General features: G+C 37.2%; 1 protein-coding gene across 1 annotated transcript in view; it reads right to left on the bottom strand.

The window, feature by feature from the left end:
- LOC122815075 overlaps positions 1 to 12,177 on the bottom strand; it is a 3,014,144-nt gene that overhangs the window by 2,456,273 nt on the left and 545,694 nt on the right. Inside the window, exons 30-31 of the mRNA XM_044087319.1 lie at positions 5,690 to 5,734; positions 2,295 to 2,363 (exon numbers count right to left, since the gene is read on the bottom strand). Coding sequence (XP_043943254.1) covers positions 2,295 to 2,363; positions 5,690 to 5,734 — 114 coding nt within the window. The remainder of the gene's footprint in view (positions 1 to 2,294; positions 2,364 to 5,689; positions 5,735 to 12,177) is intronic.

Here is a 12,177-nt window from a genome sequence, read left to right as displayed (position 1 = left end):
AGTTGATGGAGGCATCCACTCACTGGGTGGTGCTTTGATGTGTATGTGCGTGCAGTCTATTGCACCCACTACCTCAGGGTATTCTGCTATTTGGTGGAAAAGATGCACGGGAATTGGGGAAATATATGTGCTCACCGACATGTGCTGACATGGCATCCAGGAACTGGTGCAGTACCCTGGATGCTGATGCCTGTGAAATCCCCATCATATCACCAGTTTGTCTCTGGAAGGTACCTGTAGCTAGTATTCTTAGGCCAACACATACCTTGGTATCCACTGGGATGGGTTTCCCTCTGTTGATTCTGTGTGTGAGGCGTGGCCGGCACAGCTCAACAATTTGCTGCAGGAGGTCTCTGTCCACCCTATAGCGCTCCACTATCTCCAGCTCATGTAAACCCTGGTAGGTTACCCTGGGTCTGTACACTCTTCTCTGTCTCCTCACTGTGGGTTGCTCAGCAGCATTCACAACATCACCGCCCTCAGCACCTTGCACATGTTGGTTTATGATAGCAAGAGCAGCCCCTAACATTTTGTTCGACTTTAAAGTTTTTAAGCTTTCTCTCTTTGTATACTGCAGTGTTGCAGAGTTCTTGGGGAAAAAACAGGGAAGAATGCTGTTTGCAGAGTTTAAAGTGCTGGGCTGGGCTGGGCTAGTCTGCTGCCTGTGTAATTGGCTGATTCTGATATATTTCACCTGGCAGTTCTGCTAGTTCTCCTTGGTTAACTTCCTACTACTTCTTTTCCTTCCTTTTCCCTTTCTGTTTCCGCTCGGGGCAGCGCAGCACAAACAAGAGCAAACACGCGCACACGGGCTCACACGGGCGCACATGCTGTGTGCCGTTTGCAAGAAATTTCAGATATTTTCACAATGTACACCTTTGGTTTCTGGTTTTCAAAAAGGACAACTGTAGACACGCCTCTTGCAATCCTGAGCAACTCAGGCTAAACACAGCGTGCTCCAATAAGCATACAGCCTTTCTGACATACCCCCTCATGATGTCACATATCTTCTACTCTACTACAGACCTACTCCTATACTTACACTCTTGCGACATGGCTCACATGCTGGCTAAAATTGGGATTCACTATCCTTATCTTCATTTGCATAGAATTGACTACTAATGCTTGGTTACATCTCTCACACTAAGCTTCCCCCCCTTAGCAACCACTACTCAGTGGCCATGTTGTCTTCAGCCTGCCATTCGCCTGCATGGCAGGATAAGCTTTTTAGTGAAAATGCCTATTTGTGGCTATTTTGAAATTATTTTATTGTTTTTTAAGCACCGCACGTTTGCACGGCGCTGCGCTATGCTTAAACATCGGCGATTGGGGAAAAAAAATTAGATTTTAATAATTTTAAACATTTAAAAATGCCAATGGCCTTATATTTGGCCATTGGCATGCTTCCTCAACTGGATGCATCCTTTATTTGGAGCTGTCATAGCTTCGTTTAGCAATTTGCAGAACTGTACTCCGTTACCAACGGAGTACATTTCTGCAAATAACACTAATCTTCCACTGACAGTTTAGTGTTTCCTGGATTGCAAATTTACCACATTTGCATAGCTTTCAGCAGCAAATGAGGTAATTTGCATACCATGACGCTGTCCGTGCAAGAGTAGCTTAAGAAGCTATCATGCACGCTCCTGCCGGCTGTTGCTGGATCGCTCAGCAGACATATTGGATGTCTGACGTCTTACTCTACTCTACAACTATGTGCAAGCTTTCATAAATCTGGCCCACTATCTTGTTTTCTGTATGTGCACATTGTACCACATTGTTTTTCGTTCATCCCTTCCTGAAAAATATCATATTTGTCTCTCTTTGTCAGTTTAGTCTCTTATATGAGTACACAATTTTTTTAGTTAACTTATTCTTATTTGTTAATTATTTGTTAACCTGATAATCCCATTAGTCACAAGTGCCTCCTTTTAGGAATAACTCAGCAGAACTACCTGGTTAAGAGATTTGCAATTTTGCAATTGAAAACTAAGGGAATCAAACCAGTTACTAGAAGTTAAAACCTGTTTGCGGCTTATAGTTTTAGTTCATTATACTAAACTGGAAGCTGGATAATATTTGCCACCTCTTCTTCACCAAATGATATACATCATTATAAACCCTAGTATTATTGTGATAATATTTTTTTTTTCATGATTGATTGATTTTGCTGTACCTCTTACAACATTTCATCTGAGGTAAATAAACTGAAATACAACCTAATGTGGCTGTCTTTAAAAGTATCTCAGCATATAGAAATATTTTATTTATGATAAAAAAAAATCAGAACTTACATGCATGCCTTGTTCTCCTTTTCTTCCTGGAATAATTTCACCATTTCCCAGTACATAACCAGGTTCTCCCTAAAACAAAGACATAAATAAATAATCATTATGCTACCACACTGTCATTACACAGAGGCAAGTCATCATTCAAAGACTAGAAAGTAAACTACCTCTGTCTAGTGGCATTCAGTCAGGATTTAAATAAACCTTGATTCTGATCTCTACAATAGAGGAAGTACTAAAAAGACAATTAGCTAATAGAAAAAAATGAATTCAGTGCAATCCTAATCAAATGAAAGTGAAGGTTTTGTTTTTAAAACATTTAAGCTTAGTTGATAGTGGTTTTAGTCCCCCCAGCACACACACACACACACACACACACACACACACACACACACACACACACACACACACACACACACACACACACACACACACACACACACACACTATGGTAATTAGTCATTCAATTAAAGAAGCATTTAGAACTTTGATCATTCTAAGTTATTTCTAATTGTAATTGCATTTTTGCTACTTAAAAGCATCTAGATAGCATAAAGTTTGATGCCAGTAGAAACAATTTTAAGGGTGGCAGCATGCATTTCCATTAAGATTAACTCATCACTCCCAGTGTGTTTTAAAGACTTCATAGTCAGTGCACTAAATGCTGGAATTAGTGTCAGTACAGTAATTACATTTGAGATAATGGTAATGTTGGTTTTATTAATGACTACAGAATTTATGCTAGTGCAAACTTTCTGAAGAATTTGACTAATGATCTAAATCTGAGAGACAAAAATGAATTTAAAGATAATTATTCTACATTTACTCACTTGTCTTCCCTATTTGATAGAGAATGCGGGATTTCTTTATTACATACCTCTCAGCTGTGCAGACTTTTGCAGAATGTCCAGATTTGTGCCTTACATTTTGGGTCTGTTCCTCATAAAATGTGTGGCTTTCTAGCAAATCACTGAGGATTCAAGTAACTAAATAATTACATACATTTGAGCTTCAGACTTCATACCCTTCAGAAAATGCATGCTAACACGAATCATGTTATACTAGCAAATATCTAACTTTATCAGAGCAATATTTAAAATCTGCCCATATTTTGGGCCATTCTTCCTCTTTATTTTAGGCTTTGTCCAGATTTCATTCACTAACAGTACACTATATTGTATAATCTTCATGTTATTGATTATACTAAAGGAAATGATTATGCTCAATATTTTACCTGAGATTTATAAATTATCTTCCAAGAAAATAATTGACATTTTACATAACAGATTTATCGGTATTATTTTAAAGCAAAAAAGCTTAATTATTGGAAAAATTCAATTGCTACTCCAATTCTAAAACAGCAGAAATTTACCATTGATTGCATTTTTTGTTCTAATTTAATTATTAAATGTTGATAAAATATGGATGCCAATTTTAATTAAAAATGAAATAATTTATTTCTTATCTCAAAGCTCAGACTTAAAAATAAAATGCATAAGCATAAGATGATATTAGAAAATAATAGTTACAACAGAAAGGGATCAAATGTTGTTTGTGTTATGGAAAAAAAGATTCTGACTCTTTATATTGATATTATCTGTTGAAAGTTTTAGAGATGTATTCATTTTTCCCTTTTGTTGCACTTGTTAAAGCAGTTCCTTACTGTATTTTAAAAAGCCATTACCACCAGTGAACTGCCACAATTTATTAAAATAGCATTAAGTGCTTTCATTCATCAGAATAACGCATCTCTAAAATTAATTCCATGAATAATCCAAACCTTTATCACATGATTTAAAATGTCCAATTAAATATAACTTTCAATACATTAAATCCAATTATCATTAAAATTTTAAATTCAAAATGCTTAAACCCAGTAATATCATTTGTTTTAAAAAAGCCCATTTAAATATAACTTTGAATTTATTAAGAACAATTAAATAATTAAATCTAATAATACTATTTATTTTAAAAGCCCATGCAAAAATTGTGAATTTACTTAAAATAATAAATACAAACATATAAATGTACACTCACACCCTTGCCTTTTTCAACATTAACAGGGTATTAATAGTTAGTTTGTCATTAATACCCAGGCATTAGTATAGCGTCTATTAAAATTTGCTAGTGTAATTCTCCCAGAAACACTTAATAGGAAGAGTCAACCAGGGGATATAATGAAAAAAATGTTGTCCAACTCTCCTATTACTAGGCAGGAGGATGTGGATTTTACTACACCTTTCACAGAAACCAGGGACCTTGAGGGGTCATAACTGCTGAAAAGTGAGGTAACAAGATGTCTCATTGTGTGTGTGTGTGTGTATGTGTGTGTGTGTGTGTGTGTGTGTGTGTGTGTGTGTGTGTGTGTGTGTGTGTGTGTGTGTGTGTGTGTGTGTGTGTGTGTGTGTGTGTGTGTGTGCTCTGATACTTCCAGCTCCAGTTCATATGTCCCATCTGCCACTTTGCTCCCTATTCCCAGGGCTGAGAAGCTACAAGACTCTAACGCCAAGAAGTTGTCAGGCTTGCTTAGATACATTAGGATCATCCAAAAGGAGCAACTAAGGTATTCAGGATGATACAGATAGGTTAGCAGCAACTGGATACAGAATTGGGGAGGGGGTTAGAAAAAAAAGTACTTACTGGTCTTTGGTAGTAAAGAAAGATCTCAGCCCATTGAAAAATATTGAAACTGACTGGCTAATTTATATCAGTAACCCCTCTATAGGTCATATACTTTGGGTAATGACCAAAAAGATGAGACGGAGTTTGCAGTTTGCTTTAAATAAGGTTTCTTTGCAGAGCCACTTTGCTCACACTCCCCAAAAAAAGGTGATGGAATATATGATTGGGGGGGGGGGCTTAGTGGAGCAGAATGCCTTAGTTGCATTAAGACAAAACAGTTGAACCGGTCTGAACAGGATGCCTTTCAGGATTGTCCTTCGAGGGTTCCAACAGATATGATTAAATAATGGAGATCTAGTTGCCATCCCACTGACTGCTGATACTACATTATTTCTGAGAATTACTAGAAGCTTCTGAGAATTTCATCAGAGGGTCTAAGAAAAGAAGCAGAAGGGAAAAAAATAATTGGCCTACAGTATTGCTGTACATATTGCAGTTATAACCTTCACCAGTACAAGAGAAAATTAAAATGAATAGGTGGATGGACTGTTTTTGTACATAGTCGTATGTATTAATCCTTTAGAAACAGATAAAACAAGCAAAAGCAGAGGCATTATTTACTTTTTTTTTAAAACTATTTTTGGAAGTCTGGCATATAATACTTCTCAGAGATGAAGGACAAACCTGAAGAACCAAGTAAACTAATTGTGCCAAAAAGCAAGAAACACCACTGAACTTTTGAAAATATTTCAGAAAAAAACATAAATTAAAAAACATACTCTGTCTCCTTTTTGACCTGGGCTTCCTGGAAATCCCCGAATTCCCTAAAAGGTAAAATATAACATAGATTAAAAACTTAGATATTAAAAATTTAAAATTAAAATCCATGCATTTAATTAATATATGTTGACATTTGAAGTGAATGGTGACAAACTCATATTGATTTAAATGCATAAGCTTTGCTTTCAGCAGCAATGTTTTGCAATTCTGCAAAACATTTCTTTCCAAATTCATGTAATGCTTGTTGATAGAGAAAAACCTTTAAGTTAAGATAATAATTTTCAAATGGGGTTAAGGCAAAGTATTGTCTTACAGACTCTGAATACATGTGTGTGTGTGTGTGTGTGTGTGTGTGTGTGTGTGTGTATGTGCACATGTAGTGTCTGTTTTGAAACATTCATATGGGAGTGAATGGGTGTTTTAGAGAGAGTGAACAACTGTAGGGGAGATTCTTTATTCGTAAGTGGATGTGTAGGTGTATGTGCAAACATCTGAGCATGGAGTGTATGTGTATTAATGTGTGTGTGTGTGTGTGTGTGTGTGTGTGTGTGTGTGTGTGTGTGTGTGTGTGTGTGTGTGTGTGTGTGTGTGTTTGCATCTGTCTGTCTATTGTTTGTGTGAGTGCCAACATGATGTATGGGATGCCAGCGGGAAAACTCTGCTACCATCAGGTCTGATAGCCCTAGTGTTAAACAAGGATGATCCAAAGATATGGTAATGAACCAATAGCAGGAATTTTCTCATTGAGCCAATGCAGCTTTAGAAACAGATTCTTCACGGTCATGTAAGTTGACCTACCTGCAGGAGACAATTTGTATTAGCAATGAGGATCTTTTTGAATTACAGCACATCTTCTCTGTGACAGGAAGAACAAAACATGTTTAACCAAGCTAACAGACTAAGTGGGCTTCTTGTGTAAATACTTTACACAGATGTCAAATGTATCATTCAGGGAGGAACATTTAACTTGTACACACACACACACACACACACACACACAAAATTCTAAGTACCTGGTGTACAGACTAGCTAATGGGAAACAAATATTTTCTACCTCTCTAGGCACAAGTGGTTATTAATGCAATTTATTTATTGTCTACTGATGAAGGGCTTCTTTATATCATAAAGCTCAGGTAGCTGCAAAGCTTATGTTTGCCTGAAGGTATTACATTTCTACTAGATTTCAGAATTTTTTTGTGTCACATATGCACTAAGAGTAATAAAGAGATTGTCCAAGATGCATACAGTTGAACTGAATTATACATTGAAAAATATACATCTGGTTATTTAACTTAGCCATATTGTACTACTACCAAATGATACATAAGAAGAGTGTTTTAAGGAACAAATCTGTTTTATTTTTCACTACAAAATTACATACAAGAGAAAGAAGCATTATATACCTTGCCCCTTGGTGATTTTACTGTTTTTTATAATTAAAAATTGCCATTCTGTTTCCTTGCAATATGTAAAAGAAATCAAATAAAGTTTGAAGAGTGGAATTAACCAAATTTATGAAGTCATTTCTATGTTACTTGCAATAATGTAAACATACTTATCATCAGTTTTCATCAGCTACTTCAAATATATTACTTCAATTATTTTTGCCTCTAGCTACAGATAAAAATGTTACAACATTGTTTCTTTTCAGTTACACAGATAATTGCTTACCTTTTTGTTGTGCCAAGACAACCATTACAAGTTACTTCCTACTATATAAATAGGCACCCCAATAATGTACCATGTTGTGAAATTACTGTTACAAATAGACATCATACTGCCTTAGAAGATGAAGCTGAAACAGCTAAGAGCAGTTGAGTTATCCAGGGGATGGATAGACAAATTTCAGCTGATACCGGTATACTAGTACATCTAAAACTGTGCTCCTTCCCATTGTTGTAGTGTTTTTCACATCGTCAGTTTATGCAAGGCAAAAAAGTTTCAACATTGCTAGAGTCTGCACTCTTCCTATTGGCAAAGATGAGTAAATGTTCATAAAATAGTGATACAGAACAGTTATAAAAGGTACTGAGGAAACTTCAAGAACAAGCACAGATTTATGCTAGACAGTTATATCTTAAGCATAGATATGAAGCAGGACAGGTAAAAGAAGAAATACAAACCATACCTGATGACTCATAGTTATGTTAATAGAGGTTATACAAATATTTCATTAAGTAGAAACTAGTCGGAGGCTACAGGCCGAGGCCACGTACACTTGCCTACTATAAATTAATGTGGCAGTCATAGTAGCTAAACGTGTGGTTATGTCTATAGAAATGGTGGTTACTTGAGCATGTGATCACTTAATGTTCAGTGCCATTCCACCATTAACTTCTCAGTGCTGCTGTATGTCATTTGTGAAGCATGATCCAGTGGAAAGCACCAAGGCTGGATGCCCCCAGTGGAATTTTTTGTAAGATTTCAGTGGATGTGGATGAGGACAATATAATTAAACAAAACAGGAGAGAGTTTTGAGAGATGTGTTGAATGACGGGAATTATCTTAATTCCCTAAGCTTAGGTTCATAGGTTCATAGGTAGGCTATTGGCTGTAGGGCCTATATAAGCCTAGCCAAAAGGGTACCCTGGCTTTCGCCACCCAAGAAAATTATTTTCCTGTGCCCCTGTCGAGCAGAGCCACAGAAGTGATCCGCGGGGTGAATTTCCTAGTTCCCATCCAATCATCAAGATTTTTCTTGAAGAGTGCTAATGAGGAACTCTGTTTGACACAGAGAGGTAGTCTGTTCCAGAGTATGGGAATTATCTGGGACAGGAATCTCTCTTTCCAGCATGTTCTGTTTATTGTGGTGACAAGGTTTAGGTCCCTACAGCGTGTAGCTCGGAGGGATTGGGATTTCTTTAAGTAGAGCATGTCCAACAGCTCTGGGTTTGACATAGCTTTGTATGTTAGGCAGAGATCGCCTCTGAGTAGGCGATATGCGACAGAGTAAAGCTGGAGTTTTTTTAGACGGTCTGCGTAGGGCATCTGTTTGAGGCCAGTAATCCTCTTTGTGAGGTATTTCTGTGGCCTTTCCAGTTGTTGTAAATGCCTTGTGAGGTACATACCAAAAGGGGCATTGTACTATATAATGGATCTAATGAGTGGAGTAAAGGGGAACAATGACCTCTTTTTTTCTGGATGAGAAACCTTTTGTGATGAGGTGTGCCATGTAGAAGGATTTCCTGACCACTGTAACAATCTGATTATCAAAGGAGAGACTACTGTCCACCTGTGTCCCAAGGTCTCATCACACTTTCGCTGTTAAGTAGACTACCACCTATATGGCAGTTCATGGGCACAGAGTTTTTACCAAAGGGGAATGACAATGTACTTTTTGGCATTGAGCTTCAGGCCATGGCTTTGACACCAGGCATCTGTCTCAGTGAGGCCCTTTTGTAGGATGTTCACATCATTAGGAGTTTCGATTATAGCTCCTAGTTTGCAGTTATCTGCAAACTTCGTTAGCCATAGACCTTCTGTGTTAGCCAGTACTTCAGAGAAGTAGATACCAAACAGAAGAGGACCCAGGACTGAACTCTGTGGTACTCCACTTGTCACTGGTCTGAAGTCGGATTTGGAATCGGCTACTTTCACAGTGTGGGTTCTGGCCATGAGCCAGTTGGCAACCCATCTTGTGACATAGGGATTTATACCTAGATTAGTGAGTTTATCTATAATTCCAGAGTGGGGGATGGTGTAGAAAGCATTGGCAAGATCTAGATAGGCTGTGTGAACCACCTTACCCTCATCTTTGTCTTTGGTGACTGCTTCAAAAAAGTCTATCAGGTTTAGGAGACATGATCTGCCTTTTACAAACCCAAACTGGGTAGGGTCCAGAGGATCTGCTGCTGTGCATAAAAATAAATCCATTGCTTTGTTAAACTCTGAGTTCAAAATAAGGGTGATAATATGAGCAGCATATCAGAACTTACAAATAATGGTGTGATTTGTTAAAGTTGGGAATGGCTGCTATTGTTTAACGCATTCCATGTATTTCATGACTACTGGTGGGCTGATACACATGCACAGATGTTAAATTTTACAAGTGTGTTTGAAAAACTCTCTCTCTCTGCCCCTTTCCCAGCAGCATAGAAATAAAAAGGTAATAGGTGTTCAATTTTGTCACATCACCATTTTACTAGATGAGATCATATCATTAGTGCCAATCAGAAAGGTAGAACATTACAGAACTATTTGCTACCTCCTTAAATTCTGCTTACAAGAATCAACAGGCAGTGATGTCCCCTCCTCATCTTTGTTCTTTCATCTACTTAAGCTGCTCTGTAAACATTTGAGAGAATGAATTTATTTTATTGTTTTGTGGACTGAACTTATTTTCCTCACTAGTGTTTTGAATGTGCATGACTGCAGCTGGTATCATGCCTGACAGAAAGTTTAGGTACATCAGAATGTCTGACATTTAGAGATACACATATGTACCTCCAACAGCCCATAAAAAATTGTTGAACTGAGCTAAATCATTGGGATTTATTTATTTATTTTTAGGACCAGGGATGCAAAAATATACATCTAATATATATATATATACATCTAATAGAAATCTCCCATATCATCCCTCTGCATAAGGGAGGTACCTCAAATGAATTATCTAACTTCCACCCAATAGCCCTTCTCTCCCCCCTTGCAAAAATTATGGAGCGATGCATCCATCGGCAATTACTTCAGTATCTCCTACAAAACAACCTTCTAGTTGACTGCCAGCACGGTTTCAGGCCTCACCATAGTACCACAACAGCTCTTCTATCCTTTACAGACTGCATTAATAAAAACAGGAATACTAACCTTCTATCTTCTGCTCTTTTCATAGATCTCTCAAAGGCCTTTGATATGGTTAACCACCAAATACTATTAAGTATACTTTAATCACTTTCCCTTGATCATCAACTAGTAAAATGGTTCCAATCCTACCTTGAAAACAGGAAACAAGGGGTCCTGTGTGAAAACAATCTATCTTCTCATATTCCTATCACCCTTGGAGTCCCTCAAGGATCCATTCTTGGACCTCTCCTTTTCACAATTTTCATTAATGATCTAAAAACTTCCCTTCCACAAACTACATGCATACAATATGCTGACGATTCAACTCTGGCATGTACCGCATCCTCCCCTGCTGAATTACAGGCTAACACACAAACTGTCTTTACTTTAGTGGAAAACTGGTTCCCTCAACGTTGTCTCCACCTGAACCCTAAAAAAACTAAACTACTGCTATTTGCTCCCACACAGAAATCCCCTTCTATCAATTTCACAGTAAAATCAAACAATGGCACATTAATAGCCCCTGAAACCACCACCAAACTCCTCAGTGTATTAACAGACAACCATCTCACCTTTGACTCACACATTAACGCTAGTATTAAATCAGTAAATAGAAAACTTGGATTCCTTTACAGAATCAGACCATTTCTTACAGAGTCAGCAAAGATCTCTATTGCACAAACCCACCTTATTTACACCCTACTCTACGCCTCACCTATATATACCAACCTATCCAAAACTAATCTAAATAAACTAGCAACCACCTACAACAACATAGCTAAATTTGCCACCAGTGCCCCCTTCCGTACTCGCTACTGCCTTAACCTTAAACATCTCGGATGGCTGGAAGTACAAAACCAACGAGTTTACCAGCAACTCATTTTTATTCACAAGATTTTACATCATCCTTCAAACACTCCCATACTATGTAACCTAGTAAATTCTTATAAAAACCTTCCTACCCTAAGATCAGCTAAAAAACTACAAGTCGCCACTACTAAATCCTTTAACAAAGCTGGAGACTGCCTATTCTCAAATGCAGTTGGCAATTCCTGGAACAAACTTCCAACTGAGATCACATCCCTTACTTCCACCAACCTTTTCAAGAATCAGTTGAAAAACTTCATTAAAACCAAATGGCTTTGCCCCTGCTCTCAGCCTGACTGATACTTATTCTCCTCTTTCTACTCTAACTCTCAAACTGGATTTATTTTTGCTGAAACTCCTCTACCTTCCATACATGGCATGTTTAAACTTCTTGCTCTCTTTTTTGTATCTCCCCACTATGCTATATGAAGTTCTATTGATATTAAATATCTTTTTGCTTTTTCTTATATAAATTTTTATTTTTATTTTGTATTTTTTATGCTTACTGAAACTAAACAAGAACTATTTCTTTTTTGGCTCTCTACAAAAAAAAATGTATTTTACTGGCATTCAATTGTTTACTCATGTAATTATTCTTGTATTTAACATTTTTTTTCTTGGGGACTATACAATTATTTTTTTGTAATCTCTATTTCTTGCGGATTATTTGTATAAATTTTTTTTTTCTGTCCTTGTTATTGTCTCAGAGCTTTTCTCCTCGGGCCTCTACTGAAAATGGACATATATCCAGTTAGACTAGCCCGGTCAATAAATGTAAAATAAAATAATAAAATAAAAAATAAATTATGAGACAGTTAAACAGTGAGTTAGGGATTTG

Source organism: Protopterus annectens, chromosome 11.part0 (genome assembly GCF_019279795.1).
Source record: "Protopterus annectens isolate FY-2018-M chromosome 11.part0, PAN1.0, whole genome shotgun sequence".
Lineage (NCBI taxonomy): Eukaryota > Metazoa > Chordata > Ceratodontiformes > Protopteridae > Protopterus > Protopterus annectens.
Note: the sequence above shows the minus strand (reverse complement) of the source record. Positions and strands in the feature narration are given on the sequence as shown.